Genomic DNA, 20,850 nt, shown 5'->3' on the forward strand with positions numbered 1-20,850 from the left:
AATGAAACGCAGTATTAGATAATACAACATCAAATAGTCGGCACATTTTAATGAGACTTCTGCTCTTATTCAAAGTGTTCTATTAAAAAAATCAAATAATAAATTAAAAATCAAAATGAAGCGCTTACGAAATATAAAAAAAAAGGCTGAAATGCAAAAAAAAATTAAATAAAATAAATAAATGATACCGAGTTTAACTTACCAGATTTGCTCAGCTTCCACCTATATAAAGAACAAAGAATTTTTTGCTGTTCTAGAGCGATAACTCCTTCACAATTACTAAAGGATACTTAATGACAATTACATTCGAATGGCAACAGCTTTTGATGGCGGATTTCGTCACGAATTTAACCATGTGTTTACAAATTTGAGTAGGAGGTGAGCGAGAGATCTTTAAAACATAATAACTGTTATTAACTTTGATAGACGTCACCTCATCTATAAAAGCGCAGTCGCTACTTCTCATGTAATTTTACGAATTCTCAAGCGTCTCCTTGAATTTATCTATTTTTTTTCGTATCGTGAGATTTCAAGAAGATTGCAAACAGTTTCTGAAAATGTATGTATTCTGTTTTCATTACGTATGCGTACCTTTTCACGTTCCATTTAACATTAATCTTTAGTTCTTTTATATTTTTAAAAATAGTATTTATTTAAAAACAAATTTTATGAATTCGATAAAAACTGATAATAACAAATAATTGACCAATCGTATTCATCATTTTTATGCTACATTTTTTTCACTATTTATCTTCTGCCTTTTAGCAATTAATTCTCTATATTTTATAAATTTGTATTAAATACAAAAGAGAAAAAAATATAGGTTAACTGTGCATATATATATTACAAAAATTTAGGAAGTATGCGAGATATGTTTTTAAAGATTTAAACATCTATTGCAACAAATTCCGGTATCATTTATTTTCATTTCTATTCTGTAATTTGGAGATTAGGAGATTTTTGAGAATTAAATGTACATTGCAAAATTTCTTTGGAAATAATCTTTTAATTGTAATGCAATATTCTGATAAAATTTAATTTAAAAATTTTTCCCTATGATTTTGATTTTTTTTTTTTTTTATTATTTCTGTATGATGCCATTTATTTAATTTCTTTTCTAACTGTCAATCATTTTCTATTTTATATCTGTTCTACTTTTTTTAGATACTTTTATTTTTGTATGCTTTTGCTATGACTTTTATTAGCACTAGATATTGTGTGATATCTATATCTTTAATATTTTGAATGTCAGACAATATCATGAAAATAGGGTTACAGTTTTGTTGCTTATTTTATGCTAGTATGTACTTTATTCTTAGATTCTTATTCTCTCTTTATTTTTTTGATGTGTTATTACAACATGTTTTCATTACTTAAGCTAATAACATTTTAAAGGAATAAAACTTTTATAAGTTTTGATTTTAAATTATTTAATTACTTATTTGCTTTAATTCAGTTTTTAATCATATAAGTTTTAAATGTAATTTGCTTTTAGATAACAAAAAAATTATTACTGTAATAGCACTGCCTCTATTGCATAATTTCTTTTGTGTATGTGTGTGTTTACTGAAAGTTAAAAATATAATATTCATATGAGAAAACTTTATTAAAAATTAATATTCCAAAAAAATACTAAAATTCTTCTGTAAATAAGGTTAATTGAAGGCTACTAAAAGTCTGACCTGGTCAATTAACTTATTCTATTAAAGGAACAGATTTAGCTTTTCATGAATGTTTATCTTGCTTAGCATGTACTGCATTTGTAATCTTGTTAATGAAACAGACATGCTTTGTTTGTTATAGGAAAAAAAAAAAAAAAAACCTGTTCTAATTATACAATTATAAAAAATTTTCTTTTCCATTTTGTTGTGTGGTTATATTTACTAATAATTATAATTTATCCAAAATATTTGCATTTACATTAGATGGTGGCTCCAGAATCTCTTAGTGCTCCCAAGCGTTTTATTAAAACCTATCAACATTATATAAATGCTGGCATTGATCTAACTGCAGGATCAGCTGGTATGAAAATTTTTTTATTCATTTATTTGCTCTTTTTTGTTGTATTTAACATAAATAAGATTTTTGATTTGGTAAAAGTGAAGTTTAGTGTGCCCCTTGCTGTGCCAAGGATGCGAAGCTGCCAATAAAGATGGCGGACAAAGTAAACAAACACTTCTGCGGAACAGTTATGGTTACCACTTTCCGCAATATAATTATGATTTTTTTACTGATAAGTATTGATTTTTTCAGACCGGCTGTGCCGGTATGTTGGGTGCAGAGCAAAAGTTAGAGTATGCGATGCCTTCGGCATCTGTAGAGGGCACCGGCCAGAATTTTTTAATTAAAAAAAAACATTGTACAGCTTTGCTAGCAGCGTGAGCGGGAATCTAGTAGCTTTTTTAGCACATTGAACATAAAAACTGAGAGGATAACGGGAACAGTACATAATCAAAAGAAAAGAAAGAATGGAATAAGAAGCAATCAAAACATTCTCCATACAAAATTTCAAGCAAGCATCCTTTTTCCAACTTCATCAACTCATAATATATATATATATATATATATATATATATATATATATATATATATATATATATATATATATATATATATATATCCTACATTCATTCTGCCAATTCAAAAAATTTCATACCATTCCATCTATCAAACATTCATTTTTGCTCATTCATTTGAACATTCATTTTTGAAATTACCGACATAAAAATAACTATCAAGAGAAATGTCAGACCACCAAAAGAATCACAAGAACTGCAAAGAATTTTATTGCATCTGATTTTTAAGGGTCATTTTCAAAATTCGGTGCCATTTGGAAATTGAAAAGACAAAAATAAAAAAAATTTTAATTAGTATATTTTTTTAATATTATTAAACAGACATTATTTCTGTATATTACTTGAATATTTTTGATACATTTTTTTCTTTTATATATTTTTAATTGATATTTTTTTGGTCAGATATGATGAAAATTGTCATGTCTGTTACCGGACATTTTTCTAGTAATTTTTGTATTTAAGTTCAGTGTACAATAATGTAAAGCTATATTTAATATAACTATAGAGTCATTTTACCCATATAATAAAAACTTTCGAATAAAAAAATATTTCTTATTGTATTTTTATACTTTCGTTTGTCATGTCTGTTACTAATATAGAATTCTTACAAGGATTTTTTAAATATAAAATACTATAAAAAACAATTAATGCAAAATGTCTGTCATTCTTATATATACTAGGCAGAGTCAATTAATATGTAACTCTAATTGTAGCAATATTATGTCAATTTAAACTTTTTAAGGAAAATTTTGAAATGGTAACAGACATGACACAAAGTAACAGATGTGACACTGAGTAACAGACATGACATAAATTCAGGAGCCAAATTTTGATGTAAAGCTTGAAAGATAGAATTAAGCTAAAATGTGTTTCTCTTTTAGTACATAACTTTTTACTATAAAATAAAAAAACAAATATGTATATAGTATTTGAAATTCACAGATACAGAATTGGAACATGTGTACACATTTTATTTTTTAGTACTTTCTTGAGTTACAATGCTATTTATTCAACATCATATTTGGAGAGATCCACATCAAACATCAAATATTGTAATTGGCAAAAAGAGCATCCAGTTAGATTTGGATTTGGAAGTTTCATTACAATATCCTCTGTTTCAATATTATATTCTTTATCATCCTCTCAAAAGAACTTTGCATGATTCCTGACTTTTTTTAAATACTTAACTGTAAAATTGTTGTCCTGGATGTCGATTATTTCTGAAACGAAATATTTTATCGATTGTTTACCCTCCAATTTTACAAGTACGAAGCTTCCTTCTTGAATATCTTGTTGAAAATTGTTGGATAAAGGAGAAGAAAAAGATTTACAATTATTTTCTGCGTTATTTATTGTCATGGCTGTGCTTTCTTGTTCATTTTCTTTTAATGCAAATACATTAACTGTAAAACAGTCACAAACATTTTTCTGTCTGCAGAAACAGCTTAAATCCCTAAAAAACATTGAGTCGTTCCCAAAAGAAAAAATTTGATGTACGCTCATCGTTCCTTTTAAAACCGGAATATCGGATGGAATTATTTTTTTAAACATTTCTAAATCTGTTTCACAGATATAATGAAGCTGAATGTTTGTTTTATTTATTAAAACATTAAACAGAGTTTTTGCATCAGGTATATCTGTCCCCTGTGCAACTATTTTGTCAGCAGCTCTCTTAATGGCTCCCCCTATTCCATCAGCAGCACCCTTGCCGTGACCAGCCTCAAAAAAAGACCATGATCCATACTTATAACCATTATTTGCTATATGCTCATTCAAAAGGAAGAAATTTTTCTTCTGCCGATATTGCGTGGTAGGGCCATCAGAAAAAAAGTGGATAATTTCAACTTCGGGGGAAATTCTCTTAAGCTCGTTGAATATTGGCTGAAGGTGAGCCCAAATTTCTGCAGGATCATGGTCGTAACATTCGGAAATTGTGCAGAACGAAATTGGTTCATGCTGGTTTCTTAGATATAAAACGCCAGTATGCAGAGTTGCCTGCTTTCTCGATCCTCCGAAATGAAATGCCTGCACTTCTGTAGCATGTTTGCACACGTAATTTTCAGAAATAAAGTTTAATAAAGCAAATGATTTGATAACATTGCAAACATTAATCAATTCAGTAAATACAATGTGATAATAAAAAACAAAGGAGATAAGAGAAAAAATGAAAACTGTAACAAATATGCGCTTTTAAAAAGTAAGAACTTACATTTATACCCTCCCCCCCCCACACCCTTAAAAAATTCTGCCTAAAATATCAACTAAAATTTAAACAAAACAAACCCAAAAATTGAACCATATTTCAAATCTTGAAATATGTCAAGTCTGTTACCAAGATTGCCATGTCTGTTACTATATAGAGTAACAGACATGACCAGTAACAGACATGACATTTCAAAGTACAAAAATTAAGGAAACTAAATAATTCCATAAAAACATGAAAATAAATTTTAATTAAAACTAAAAACCTAAAAATCTAAATTAATCAGTTGAATAAATTAATAAATAAATATATTTTATACAAAATATTAAGGTAACAGACATGACATGCAATAAAAATACTTAACACAAAAAGGCTTCAGCTTCTTCAATCAAACATCAAACATTCAAGATGGCTGCTTGCATTTCTTTCTTAGAACATGTTTCACTGGTATACAAGTGTTGTCATTTCAAAATTTCAATCTTGTTGCTTAAAATGTTGAAAATATTGTATGGTAACAGACATGACTTAATGTCTGGACAGCTGTATTTAATTGGTAAAAATCATCTATTCTTCTTAAAAGGTTATTAAAACTGTCTTTATAACATAATTAAAAGTATATTTCACAATAAAAAAATATGTCAGAATAAAAATTTTAATTTTTGGAAAGTAATGCAGCAAAAAACATTTTGAGTTTTATGATTTGGACAGCTGAATTTTTGTTTCCTCTCAACTTCTTTATTAGAAAAAAAAATAAAAAATCAGATGAATTATTTTAATTTTATTGTTTCTCCACTGGAAATTGCCTGCTAAAAAGCATGGTAAAAAGAAAAATCATTTAAACTTTATAACATCTTGTAAAAAAAAAATGTGTTTCACATGGACAACAAATGGCACCGAATTTTGAAAATGACCCTTAAAGTAAAAATGCAGACGATTTCGTAATGTAAGAATTCAGACGATTTTTTAAAGCGCATACTGACAACTAAAAATTACAAAAGAATAAATATTTTCTCTTTTTATTCACATTAAAAATGAAATTACAGTGTCTTATTAGTTTTAAAAAAAACTTTTAGAACAAAATTAAACTCTTTAATTGATATTTTATTATTTTTAATTTAACATTTTTCATAAAATAGTTGTAGTTCGTGTACCTGACCATTGTAAACCATTGTAAAAAGTAGTGAACAAAACAGCATAGGGTTGCTAGAAGAGCGTTCCATTAAGTTGCCATATTGGCGACAAACTCGAGAGGCTCACTAATATTCAATTCAACCTTTGATTTTACTACCTTATAAAAATTCCCACTCTTCTTTTATATGTCTTTCATTATGAAAAGTTTTCTATTTTGTATATAAAAGTCATTTTGTATAGATATTCCAGTAAGTAATTCCATTTTTTATTATACATTTTCCAAAAATTTCAGGTATAATTTGTGAATGATAATTTAAAAAATGGCAAATAAAAATAAATAGGTAGGCCCATTATTTAATAAAACTAAAGAGAAACATAGAAAAAAAAATGTTGATTGTGGTGTTTGTTATCATGATTCCTGGAAAATTTAAAAATTATTTCCTTGTAAAACAGTAAATGCATAAATTATAATCTGCAATTATGATAATATTTTTTCCTTTCTAATTTAGGATTTTTGCAGTATATGACATTTTGTTATATTTGACATAATTGAAGACTAAAAATGACAAATGATGCAGTTTACTCAAAAAATTCAAACATCATTTTTTATATTAAAATATCAACTGCACAATGCATTATTATATGGTAAATGTGAAACATGCTTGATAGTACTGTAAATAGTTCAATGTAAAAAAATGACTAGTGAAGATTTTGCAGTTTTCTAATATTTTTGTTTTTGGCACTTGTGATATTTAATGCTTTTATTTCTCTGTTTATCATCTTGATTAAGATATAAATTTCTTTAAAAAAACCTATCGTTTTTTCTATTGTTTTGTGTTCTATAATTTGTGTTCCAATATTAGTTTTCTTGCATTCATATTATGCAAGCTATCAGAAGAAAAATGTTATGCTTATGAAACTGTTAATAAGGAATTCTGTACTTATCTAAATGAAAATATAAATATTTCTTAGGTTATTAATTTATATTTTTTTATCACAGTGCAGCCAAGCAGATAATATTTTATGGATTCAGAGTTTTCTGCACACATTCAAATACATTCAGAGATATCATTAAAGTAACTCAATATTTAGTGCACATCTGTTTTTAGAGACCACATGATATCTCAATTTAAAAATCCCCATCCTGTCATTGCAAACTGTTTAAAATTCAGTAGTTAATGGCAACTTTGTTTGGATTTTGAAACTGTCTCTGCTTGTTGATGATGCTAGGATTTATTTTAAACTTTATGGTTCATTACTTAACAAGTAGCATTGCCTATCTCAATTTTTCAACTTTTAGAAGAGAAAGGGGAAGGTATATTTTTGTAACTAGAATAAATATTTTTTATTTTTATTTTCATATCTGCTCAGGAATTGCAATCTGATGTTCATCCTATATATATATGTAAGCTTATTTTGTTTGAAGCAGAATGCATTTTTGACAAGCAGTGAAGAGACTTTGTATTTTTAATTTCATTTTATTCTCTCCCGGGAGACAGGCATGATTTATTTACAAGAAGACATAGTGCAGCTCAAAAGCAGAAGTAACAAAGAAGGAATGAAACAAATGATCATTAGTCTTATATAACATGGGATTTCTGGCCATGCGCCAACTCAATGCACGTAGTGACCTTTGATAAGGGTACCGAAGGGATAATTTTCACTTGATATGTAGAACTGATTGCGCAGTAATTTTTACACAGCTTCAATGCAATTGGATAAGGAAATAAGAGAATGAAATTATTATGGACTAAATTAAAATAAAGCTTTGGAAATTAATTTGGTTTAAATTAAGAGTTTAAAATATCCTTACACATATATATATGTGTGTGTGTGTGTGTGTGTGTGTGTGTGTATTGATATTTTAAACTTTAATTTAAATCCAAATTAATTATAAAATTTTTATCTTAATTTAGCCCATAGTAACTTCATTCTAAAATATTCTCTTATTTCCTGATCCCATTTCACTTTTTCTATTTAATTAATGCAACAAAAGTTCTGTGAAAATGCTGATATGAATGCTCCACATCAAGAGATAGAAAAATGTCCAGCAAGCACATTCTTTTAAAAAAGATCCCTGTGTTTCCCTTGCCTGGTCGGCATGTGTTGGAGAAGAAGGTATTGATGCTGGTGATGTTGAAAATTGCAAGGTCCATTCCAAAATAGCCCTAGAGTTGCTACAAAATGGGTCATTCATATAACTGAACTAAACCTTAGTGGGAACATCCTAAAACTATTTCTTCTCTTAGAAATAGAATCCTTCCATAGAATTTGTAGTTTTTACACTTTTTTATTTACTTGTTTCATGTTTGTAATGAAGCAATTTTGTTATCTAATTTTGTTGGAGTTTTGAAATTTTATGCAATTATGTGTCCTTGATGACATAAGTTATTTTAATATTTTTTAGAATTTAATTATCAGTTAATTAATTATTTTAATTATAGATTCCATATGAAGTGCACCTACAGGTAACTCATATGAAAAAAAAATGTTTTGAAGATTCTATTATATTTATAAATTAGACTCAAGTTAACAATTATTAAATTAAAAATTATTTTTTAGTACATTGATAAAAGTATGTTTTAAAAATTTTTTTTCATTAAATTTAATTTTTTAATCTCATCTATGCATTAAAATGATCAAACAGAATCAAAGTGAAAAGTAACTTACTGAGTTTTACAAAACAAAAAATAAGCAACTATGAAGAATTCACTCCTGATAGAGCAGTTCATATGCATCTGGCTAGGGGTTTCTGAATCCTGTTTTGCTTCTTCACATTGGGCATTCTTATTAAGGAGCCTGACTGTGCATTTACTTAATGATTAAACCAATTTTTCTGATGAAAAATTACTCTTAAAACCTTTTGTGCCAGGGTCATAGAATTGCTTTCAGATTTTTTTAAAAGTAAATAAATGGCTAATAGGAAATAAATGGAAAGGAAAATTTCAGCAATCATTTCATTGTATTGGCGTTTTTGATTGAAATATCACAACTTTTTGTTTATATACATATAATATTAGAAATTGTTAATTTGAAGCAGAGATTTACACTGTATTTGAATATTACATGTTTTTAAAATTATTTTCAAGCATTATTCAACCATTTTTTGTTACTAAAACTTGTTATTAATCCAAATCTTATTTGTTTTTATGAAAGCATTTTAAAATATATTACATATTTAGTATTAATGAGTAAAAATATTTTATAGCTTTGACGTTACACTGAACAATGAAGCTATGTTCATGAAGTATTCAGAGGGTTCCTCCTTCCTCTTTTCCTTATAATCGATTCCAAAAATATTTATTAGAAAAATAAGTAAAATGTCATTAAAAAATTTATGAGCATGAGTAAATAAATTCTGTAATTTCTTCTGATTCCCTGATGAAAAAATTTAATTAGTAAATAACGATTGAAAATAAAAATCTGCTAATCTTCAATTAGCTGCTGATAATCAATATTGTGTGTTTCTGAGTAATTGAATGTTTTATAATCTTATTTAGTTACTGGATGATAACACACATTTTTTGCACTGCATTAAGTCTGTATTTTGGATCTTAAAATTTAGTATAAATTCAAAATTATAAATGTTTTTGTGAAAAAAAAAATCTAAATGTTATAAATTTTCATGAATTTTGTGTTCAGTATGTTAGTACTAAAACATTTGAAATTTATAATTTGCTCTTTTGCTTCTTATAATTTTAAGGAATTTTTCCATTAATATCTATGGCTTTTATTTGTTAAAATGAAAAGCAGTACTTCTTCTATATGATTTTTGAAATATCAAAAGTTGTATTCTTTTTACAGCATAATTATGTTTTTTTAAACATGCGAAAACAAATCAGTATCCGTCATTTACTCTGCAATAGTATAGGGGAAAACACACAACGAATGTTATCCTGCTTCTCATACAAGATTCATTTCTTGCTCACTTTTTTTTATTTGTGTTCTTTTCTTTTTGTTGAAATATCTGCAATGCAGTTACATTCAGTTCTTCAAGTGCAATTTGTCCTTTTATTGAACACTTTAAGCTTTAAAGCATTTTCCTGGAAAATTTTCTTTTAGAGAAGATACGGTGGCAATAAAACAGAATTTTGGAAATTACTGATTTATTCCATGTAATTAATTATTTTCTCAGTGTAGTGTGAATTTGTTGTGTATTCATGTATACAGGGTGTTTCCTTGAAATGGCGATAACTGAGGGGGATGGCAGTAGGTATCGGAAACAAAAATTGCTATATAATATGGTATAGCAAACCACAATTTGTCAGTGAAGATCTCGAACATATAGATGTATGGTGGGGTGTTAAGAAGAGAAAGAAAGTAATGTTGGTCGATTTCTGATTTCTCGCCGTTTCTTGGCTTAGTTTACGTGTCTGATGTAAGTACTGTCGCCAAACGAATGCACTGCGATAAGAACATAGACTGCGGATGGCTAAAGATATCACTGGTATGCATATAAGTCGTTCGAGGACAGATGGTTGACAGCTAGTTTAATAATTTTAGCAACAAAAAAAGTCTTAATAATTTTAAGTTATTTTTTTCCTCTCACAGAAACCTTATATTTGTCATTTAAAATGATACCTAAAAAGTCTCCGATATTTTGCTATGTGCTTCACTTTTGTTAGGGAAGATTACAAAAACCCATTGCAGTTTGAGCATAGGATAATGACCGGTGAAGTAAAAAACATTTATGGCTAATATTTTATTGCTTTAACCACTTGTGGTGGAAAGACGTGCCACACGCACATCGAAATGTTTTTGTCACAGAATCTCTAAGACGTTCTACACTTGTCAGCAGGCATTTGTGACGGGAATAAAAATGATTCTCTAGACCTGTCAACTGAGATTGCTTGCCGAATAATAACATATAATTTTTTTTAAAAATTTCTATTAGGTTTTGGAGGCTTTGTGCGACAGATTTGGTATGGATCAGTTGTTTGAACATTGGGCAATTAAATAAGACACATTCTTAATTGAAACTCCCTCTCCAAACTTCTCTACTACACTAGTGTTCTGGAATTGGTGCACTAATAGTTATAATATAAAAGTATATATTATTGCGATTACAATTTTTACTTAGACATCTTTTTTGATAGTTCAGTTTTTTCAAAAGTGATGTTTTTTGAAAATTGGAAAATTACCACAGCAGTAGAATGAGCTAGTAATCATACTTTTGAAGCCAAGTTTACAATATTGCTACTCATTTTAATTCTCTCTCTCTCACGCACACGCACGCACGCACGCACGCACACACACACACACACACACACACACACACACACAGGCTTAAAATTATTCTGAAGAGAAATGCAAAGTTTTCTTGATTAGATACCATCGAAAAATAGGCTGATATGATTTTGATTTATGGCTGAGAAAGTGGCGCAGATGTCGATTAACACAGCGGTCCAAGAATGTAGGCATTATTCACATCACACCGTGTTTACCTAGAACGGTCGGCAACTACGGAAAATGGAATCCATCTAAATAGCAAAGTGTGATGTAGCGCAACAACGCCATATACACACTTCTAAAATGGTTGAATGTGCGCTGCAGCAGTTTGCTGATTCCCCACTTATAAGTATGCTAGCATTTGAACTCGGAGTTGGCATAAAGCCTCGTGGAAAGTTCTATATGCTGAAAATTGCGATCCATCTAAGTGCAAAAAGTACCATTCTTAGCCGAAACGGTTTATCTCCGTTTGGTACCATCCGTGCGATGACTGTTTTATGTCACACCAAATAATTTACAATTCCCGACCATTATTCTATTCTTGGATGGCGACAACTTTAAACGAGAAGGCGTTGAATTAGTTATAGACAGAAAATCCTCACACTATTGTCCTGTCCCATCGAAAGATTTCGGCGAGTTACTTTCCAAAACTCCGCATGTTTACTTTTTTTTTTTTTTTAATTTTGGTTTTTATAATCATATATATGCATTACCCACACTTTTTACTTTATATGTGCCATACCTTACATTGTTGCGCTTTTTCATGACTCGCATTTTTACGCTTTTAGACATTTGGATTTTATAGACATTCCATGTTTCGTTTTTATTATAAATTGATACAAATATTTTAATTCTATGAGTGTGACGCAGCTTAGCTAAAGAAAGCTTTTGTGCCATAAAACACAAACTCAAATCCATTGAAAGCTCGTCGCAAGTTTAGTGATAACACTTGGGCAGAAATTTGTATGTCCCACATCCTGCAACTTGCCCTCCAAGCTTTTCTACGAAGTGTGCCGATCAAGTGCAGTAGAACATGCATTACGGACATGATGTTTTGCCTGCTTATTTTTCTTTTGCGATGTGTAAACGCCTCCACTCTGTGTATCTTAGAAGATGAACCGAGCACTATTTCTTTCTTTGCCTCCTCTGTTTTCATGCTATAATCTCAGGTTTCTTCTTTAAGACAACTTAAACAGCCATTCGTTTATGAGGCATCCTCGGAGACACTAATATTTATAATATAAAAGTATCTCATAAGGACACAAGGATCTCATAATACGTATTCGCTCATATCGCTGCGACAGACATCCAAAACATTCGGTATTTCTAAGTGCATATAATGATATTTTTTACTTTCTTGTATATGAAGTATAGAGAAATACTTCATTATTTTAATCGTCATCTAATATATTGTAATCGTCAAAAAATTCGAAAATTTTGACGAATTTCCACGTTTTAAACCTCTCTGAATCCGACAAACACATTTTTGAAATTATATTTATCTGTACACGATAACTCAAAAGTTTTTCAGCTAGACGGCTGGAATTTGGTATATGACCTTTACTTCAAATATGTAGATTTCTATCAAATTTTGAATGAAATTCATGCAGAGGAAATCTGTCTGTCCGGCTCCCCGAATGTAAATAAACATAACTACTGCACGAAAAGAGCTAGATGGATAAAATTTAATACAAAGGGTAGAACCCATCAAATTTGAATCATAATCCGTCAAGGAATTGACCGCCCGCCTTTCATAAGCTTTTAAATGCAGTGATTCAAAAGCGCAATGACTTAAATATATGAAATTTTGTTGGTGATTTTGCAACTACAATTGTAATTCTGCATCAAATGTTGGTTGTAATCGATCGGTAAAGAAGCGTCCAAAAATACATATTCGGTGTTCTGCTTATTATGCATTCATCGCTTCCCAGCGATCTATGGTCAGAGTTCTGATGCTTATAGTCTCTTTCGTGACTATTGTTCGCCAACGGCATGCGTTTAATAATAGACAAGTACATTTATTAGATAATATATAGAAAGTTCAGGTGAATCTATTCTCGCTTTTTTTGTTTTGTTATTATCAACTTCGTACGAACCTCTTCATCTTCTTTTTGGAATTGCATTCTGCACCACAAATTATATTGTAGTGTTAAAAGACATTATTATGGTACTTTTTGGTAAACATACCAAAGGATTGGATAAAATCATGCTGTCAATAATTGTTTTGTTTTTGTTCTCATTATTATATGTACATACTGTCGTTCTTGCTTGACAGCTTGCCTTAATAAAGTATTTTCACTGACTTAACTTGGTTTGCCATATAAAATTCAGCGACATTTTTTTTGCTCCTGCTGAATCCCACTACTACTGTGTGTCCACCACGAGAACACTTCCAGACGAATGTCTATGTTTACAGCAGGCGATATAGAAACAGGTTTCTGTAGGGAAGATCCATTTCGAATCGGATGGAAGTCTGGGGGATATTTTTTTTCTTGGCGTCAAATTGAAATGATAAAGAAAAGCTGTTGCTCATTCGTCTTCTGGCTTTTGCTGCAGTTAAACGTGTCTTTATATTCGCTTAGCTTACTCTGTAAAAAAATATTTTATTAACTTTATCTTTAATTAATATTGATTGCATTTTATTATTTAACAATTAATTTCTTGTCCCTTAAATTTTAACATCCTTTAAAGTGCATTTTCAATTTTAAAAAAAGAGACTAAAAATCACAAGCATGTAAAATTGGGTATAATGTTGCAAAGTTTTACTCCAAAGAAGCTGCTGCAAAATCTTTGAAATTTCCTCTTTCACAAGCTATGAAAAGAGCTTTTCATGCGACTGTAGTGTCGGAATTTACTATTTTATTTAATGCTATAAACTGAAATTCAATAAAATATTTGTTGTAAATCAAAAGTTAGATAACTTTCTGACATAAATAAGATCACCCTTTGAATTGATCGATATATGGAACTGGAAAATGCAGAAATCCGTTTCAAGATCATATTTTTAAGACAATAAACACTTGAAACTTTTTAAGCAAATTATACTCTGTTATTTGTATTGTAAAATTAAACTGAATTTTGATTTTGAGTTCTTTATTTGGAAACTGTATTGAAGATTTAAGTTAAAGTAAGTTCTTGCATGGAACTTTGAATTTCGTTATTTTTAAAAGAAATATATTTTACGAATTCAGTACTTTATTTTCATCGAAATTATTGAATAATTTTCTTAAATCTACGGTATAATTCAGTTATGTCCTATCACAATCATTGTCAAGATAAAAAGATGAGAAAAAAACTTTGTTTTAAGCTTTTGCTCTTAATGTTAAATAATAATTATGAGAAATTGAGTTTATTCCTTTAAAAGAAAAAAAATTACTTTGAAATTAAAAATGTCGATTCTATTATACTCTATAAAAATATTTAGAGATTAGAACGATTTAATTTCATTTCTGGAATTCAGTGAGCATATGCAATTGTTAAGAAGTAATTCTATTACATATTTATTACGAAATATTATTCAGCAATAGATTGATATGAAGGGAAAAAAAAATTGCATTATAGGAAGCGCATTATATATTTTTTTTTAATGAAATAAAAAAAAAGACATTTGTTCATGCTTGTTTTCTCGTCTTTCTGTTGTTTTAATAACTTTCTTTCTTATATATGATTCCAAGAATCTAAAAATTTGCGCACGTTAATGTGAGCTAGAAGAATTAAAAATATTTACCGACATTTCTTCTACTCAGGTGCACTGTTTGTGACAATAAAACGGTGACTCATGAGTATTGTCAAACGATATTGATGAGCTTTGAACAGAAATGTGAAGGAGAACTTGAAGGACATTGGGAGTGACGAATTTTCCACCACGAAATGATAAAATGAATGCAGGAATTTATAGATTTTTTATTGCTATGCTGCTCATGACCCCTCATATACATTGAAAAGAAAAGCTCTTGTATCACCCTAATATTTGAAATTACAATTAGTGAGAAAAAGTTTTCTTTGAAATAATGAGATTTCTTTTTCAAGCCGGGGAAAATGACTAAATGGTCATCTGGAATATTATCTTAAAACAAACTTTTACAGCTTTTTTCGTAGAATAATGTAAAGCGATGTCGCATTTATTTATTTGGAGTCCGGAACCGCTGGTGCGCGCCTGAATGAATACTTGAATTATTTTAAAATTCAGAATAAATACAGAATAAATTTACATATAAACTTTGCGGAATTAATTATGTTGCAGAAAGCGTGTGCATATTGAAAATAAGTTACAAATCAAAGTTGGATTTTTAAAAAATCTGAAAATTGATAGTATGGTAATTGTTTATTATTATTTTTCTTTGTTTCGAAAAATAATATATACTTTAGAAATAATAAATATAAATTTCAAAAATTTTCAAGCATATTTAACAATAAACATTTTATTTTATATTAGTATATAAGCAACCTTTTATAAAAATTATAAAATAATTACGATTAATTATACTATTTTTTATATTAAATTAGACAGATTACTTCGCATTTGATCCGTAGAATTTGGTATTAATTACTTACATAAATTTAAAACAAATGAAATGAAGACGAATTTTTTGTCATGTATGATCTGTTTAGATTTCTTAATCATTTTTATCTTCTTGTGCAATCGTTAGACATACAAATAATTATTCAGTTTTTCTATTTGATTTACATTATTCTTTGTATACATATGACAGGAATATCAGATATTTTCAATATTTCGAGTATTCAAATGATTTTCAGCTTGGTAAATTTTTTGAATTTGTTTTCAAAAATTAAATGTGATAATACCAAATATCGCCAGTTTGGCGTTAAACGTGCCAATGTAAGAAACTTGAATGAATTTCTACCTATGCGAAATGAACTCTTCTTACAGTAACCTGTTCCTTTAGCGACTGCCGTAAACATAAACATTTGTCTGGAAGTTTTCTCGTAGTGGACACGTGGATACAAAGTACTGCCCCGAGTTTGTTTCCATTTCAAGAGATCTAGCAGATAGTGTGCCCTAAAGTCTTGTCCTTATCATTAACTTCTGTAGTCATAAAATTGGTGTTAAATAAAAATGAGTCTCGGTTGCAGTGACTTAACAATGATAAGATGGCCCGTAATAAAATGTTTTTTTTTTCCCTCCTTTGCCTCTCCTCCGAATTGGCATTAACCCTCTGGCTGCGTAATTTTTTTAAATCACTGTTTAGATGCGATGTTTGCAAATAAGTTCAAATATTTTTCAAACAAAGTGGACTGATTCTGTGTGTTACACGATAATATGATATAATAACGATCTGTATTCGTAAAAATAAACACACTGAACTGCGAAAAACGCGGGATGCGATAAAAAAAAGGACTTGATTGCCAGCCGACGGATAGCGTGGGATAAGCAGCTGGAAGGTTAATGACTTTTCAAGTTTGAATGGTGTTTGGGGCGTTATATTACTTTTTTGTCCTATCATCGTATTTCGCTTTACAAATTATCATAAGCGCACTAACATTATATCTCCGTGGAGCTGTAATTTATATTAACTCTATAATAATTATATTAATCTGCTGTAGCTTATATTAATCTGTATCCCTTTTGTTTCACTACTGCGTGGTGGTCTTGTGGCAAGGTCTTTGCTACGGGACCGGAAGATTCCAACCCGATTCCATAAAACATCTGTCGTGTACAAAATCAGTATCTACTTCTTTTAGAAGATTTTACTCCTTAAGGAGTGATAAACACTGAATAAAGGGGTAGTTCTCTCTCACTGTGTGTATGACGTAATATGATAAGTGACATTCAGCGTTTACAATGAAATCCATTCAAGTGGCATTTGTCATCTGACAAAGAACTTGCCATTACATATGACATGTTAAACTGCGTAATACATAAAACATCTGCCTGTTATTCAAAACTTTACGTTGCTTTTATAGTGCCGGAAAAGAATCGTTACACTTGTGCGGCAAATAAAAAAAAAATTACGTATAAAATGCACATCTTGATTTCAACTGCCGCTCCTATTATAAAAAAGTGGGCGGTGTCTACTGACAATGAGTGGCATTGGCAGGCCATAGACGATTATTTCTCACCCTGCCTGTATTCTTGTCACCTTGTGCTCTTTTACAGTCATTTGAACGTACTTGCCTCCGTATGACCAATGTTTCTTCACTTCTTATAAAACTTCGAGGTTTAGCATATTTACTTCCATTAACCACAATAAGTTAGAATAAGCTTTTAAATGAAAGATAAATCCCTTGCATTGGCTCTTTGGGAAAAGGGGTTGTCGATGATTGCTCTAGCCATAGATCTAGACATGCCGAGATGGACAGTTTATTAAATGAAACGATCGGTGATCCTATTACCTTCAGTCAAGCTACTTTGAATATCATCGAGGATAAGTAAGGTTCTGAAGCGGTAAGAGACTTCAAATCCTTCAACAGATACATATAATTAAAAAAGAGACTTCCTGAGCTCCTATGATACTCGCAAATAGAACAGTTCCCCCTCACTTCCCTAAAATCCTTGCCGCAAAGAACCCTATGCTCACAGCAGTACTGAAGAAAAAAAAAAGGTTTGTAAGAAATATCAAGACTGGACATCTGAACAGCGGAAGAAATTGATGTTTAGTAATGAAAGCACTTTCAGGTTACTCGAGAGACTGAGCGACTATGCGTCGGCCGAATACCTCATTACGGTATAACACAAAATTTAAAAAATCATTTTTTAAGATCAAATTAAGATCAGATTTTAAGATGATTTAACAACATCCTGACAGAGTGATGGTATGGCGTGCATTCAGAAGAATTGAGAACAAGGATGGGGGGGGATTAAACTTCCTTCACAAGAATGTAACTATGAAATCAAGCAATTATGTTGAAGCTTCGGAAAAAAATGTGCTTAATTTTTGGAGAATCATATATATAAACAAAGAAATTGCTTGTCCTATAAAATCGTCCTACTTATGCTCAATTAATAAAATCCTGATAATCAATGAAAACTTCTAACTCTAAACAACAAAATTTAAAATTGTTTTTGTCAATTACTAAAAGGAAGGGGGGGGGAAGCTTTCTATGCTTCAGTCAAATGCAGAAAATAAACTAATTCCTTGATGATCTCCCTATTTTGGAGAGCATTTTCAAGTTTCTAAATTTACTTCTGTGCAGATTAGTAAATCACCTGAATCAGCGGAAAACGTGAATATAGCCACAGTTGATAATCATAGCAAATTGTCATCTGCTGTGAACTCCATGATTACAGATAAACTATTTTTTACCTCTGAAAATGAAATATAATCCTCATGCAATTATTGATGACGCTTCACCTGTTCTTGAACAAATAATTTCACTACAATCCATAAAATACTTTTTTAAACAGAGACTTAAAAATCCTATTTAGATGGACTGATTTTAAGGCATTTTGTAATGAATTATTAAATATCCCTGTTCATAACAGGTACTTAAAAACATTAAATTAAAAAGTTTCAATTGTTTTTGTTTTTTTTCCTTCTCATTATTTGTTTCAGATTTTTTCGTTTTTTTTTTACTTGCTTTAACTCCTTGATTTTTCGGATGTTCATTGACTTTTTATGACTTATTGTAAGAGATTTCCTTTTTATGACTTATCGTAATTAGAGATTTCCTTTTTATGACTTATCGTAATTAGAGATTTCCTTTTTATGACTTATCGTAATTAGAGATTTCCTTTTTATGACTTCAGGTTTCAGATTTTAAAAACATTATTGTATGTGTACCCGCACATTTTTAAACGATGTTTCGCTTTTCATTTCATCGTAATATTTTATCGTGTTAAACCGCAACTTTTTTTATTCTATATGACTTAGTTCTGATGTCACCATCTGTTTGGCACAATATAGTCTTGCGCCTTAAAACAAAATCGTATTAACAAAACAGGAATAGTGAAAATTAAAAAAAAAAAAAAAAAAAAACTCCATAAATTGCTTTGCAATGAAAGAATTCTTCTCTTGCAAATGATTAATTAGATGGCTGAATAAAGCATATCGGTACTCATAGTAATTGTTTTACGAAAAAAATTCCTTAAATAAATTTAGTACTAATAAAATTATTAGTATTAAGTAATAAAATAAGCGACGAAATTAAATAAATAATTATTATCATCAACTAAGTATAATGAAAAAATAAATGATAAGCTAAAAATAATGAAGTATAAATAATACTACGCATAAAATTGATTTCAATCTCATAAAATAGATGGCCTAAGAGTTTTCAAAATGTATGAAAATTTCAATGTTCTTAGTTTCGATTATATTGAACTAATATCCCGACATAATCCATTGTCCTGCTCTAAATATTATTTTTGAAAATTTATTTTGTTAATATTAAAACGGTTGTTATCTAATAGCTCAGTAGGTGTTTCATTGATTGCCGAAATTATTTTATTTAATAAGTTGTACACTCTTGTCATTCCTCTTAAATATGTAATATTAATTTTTTTAAAGTAGAATTAATTATGAAAAATGGTTTGTGTTCTTGAATGTAAAGGAATCCAAAACTGAATATATGACCAAATAACAATTCCTAGGGCCATTTCTCTTAAACAAAAAGGCGGAATTTAAATTAGATTTTAAAAAGCCCAATATCGTAACCCTTAACACTAAACCTGCCACGAATGATCAAATGGCCATTTTCCAATGGTAGTTTCAATGTATCGGGGAAATACCGTAAATTTAGAGTTGAGGAAATAGTAGAACCCTGCTTTGCTGCTGCGGATTGATTGATCTCGAAGCGGTATTGCTACATTTCCAGAAATGAATGGAGGAAGCTGACACGTTATAAGAAACAATCTTGAAACACTTCTTTATAGCAGTGCTGAAGGTCTTACTCTTTCAGTTATGTGGAGAAAGCTACTGTGTAGGAACTGCACCTTAAGAAGAGCCTTTTTAGCAATCTTTCCTATGTTTTTTTTTTAAAAAGCAAGCCAATATGTTTGAATTCGGAATTTATGTAATGTTTCAGTCTATTGCTTACTAAAAATTTAATGTCTCATCCGCCATCTTTCATCTCATCTTTAGTTTGATAAAATCAAAGCCGATTGGTACATGTGCAAAAGCGCGGAGGGTTTCCTTGTGTAAAAATAGGCAGTTTGTGGACCTAGTGTACATTATATATGAAGACGAGGGCAGAACACCGTCCCGTTGCTGTAGCATGGAAATTTTGAAAGAAACGTGCTAATTCAGGTATCGCCCTCAACGTCTGATTTCAATTCAAATTTACGCTGTCCATTTCTAGTTAGTCCTCGTGTTGCTCTAAAACGAGACGCAGACTGAATTACTAATAATAAAGTATCTGTGCGTAAAGTAATTAAATTCTTTTAGTGTCACCTTGCGGCTAAATTCGGAATTAATGTCTTATCTCGAAATGATATAGGATTCGCAAAAAAGTGAATTAAAAAGTTTCAAAACATCACCGATTTAATACCAAAAAAAAACAGCTATTATTATTATTAATGGTATAAATAAAATGCAGTTTTTTTAATTTGTGTACCAGCTGGAGATTTGTGATTTATGCAAGTAAGATTTGGGGTTTATGCATTTCTATAAGTGCTAGCACACTACAGAAATTATCGAGAGCCATCTAGGGCAAGCTCTAGATTTGCCGGTCAAAAACAGATTTTTGACAGTCGAAATGGATAATGAGCATTTTCACGCAAATCAGAAAATACTTTCCAAACTATTTGCTCCT

At 29.8% G+C, this 20,850-nt stretch overlaps 1 protein-coding gene across 1 annotated transcript in view; it reads left to right on the top strand.

Annotated features, from left to right (window-relative positions):
• The first annotated feature begins 341 nt into the window (after positions 1 to 341).
• LOC129958359 (mitochondrial ornithine transporter 1-like) overlaps positions 342 to 20,850 on the top strand; it is a 32,705-nt gene continuing 12,196 nt past the window's right edge. Inside the window, exons 1-2 of the mRNA XM_056070793.1 lie at positions 342 to 559; positions 1,926 to 2,022. Coding sequence (XP_055926768.1) covers positions 1,926 to 2,022 — 97 coding nt within the window. The 5' untranslated portion in view covers positions 342 to 559. The remainder of the gene's footprint in view (positions 560 to 1,925; positions 2,023 to 20,850) is intronic.

The sequence above is a fragment of the Argiope bruennichi genome, chromosome X1 (genome assembly GCF_947563725.1).
Source record: "Argiope bruennichi chromosome X1, qqArgBrue1.1, whole genome shotgun sequence".
Lineage (NCBI taxonomy): Eukaryota > Metazoa > Arthropoda > Arachnida > Araneae > Araneidae > Argiope > Argiope bruennichi.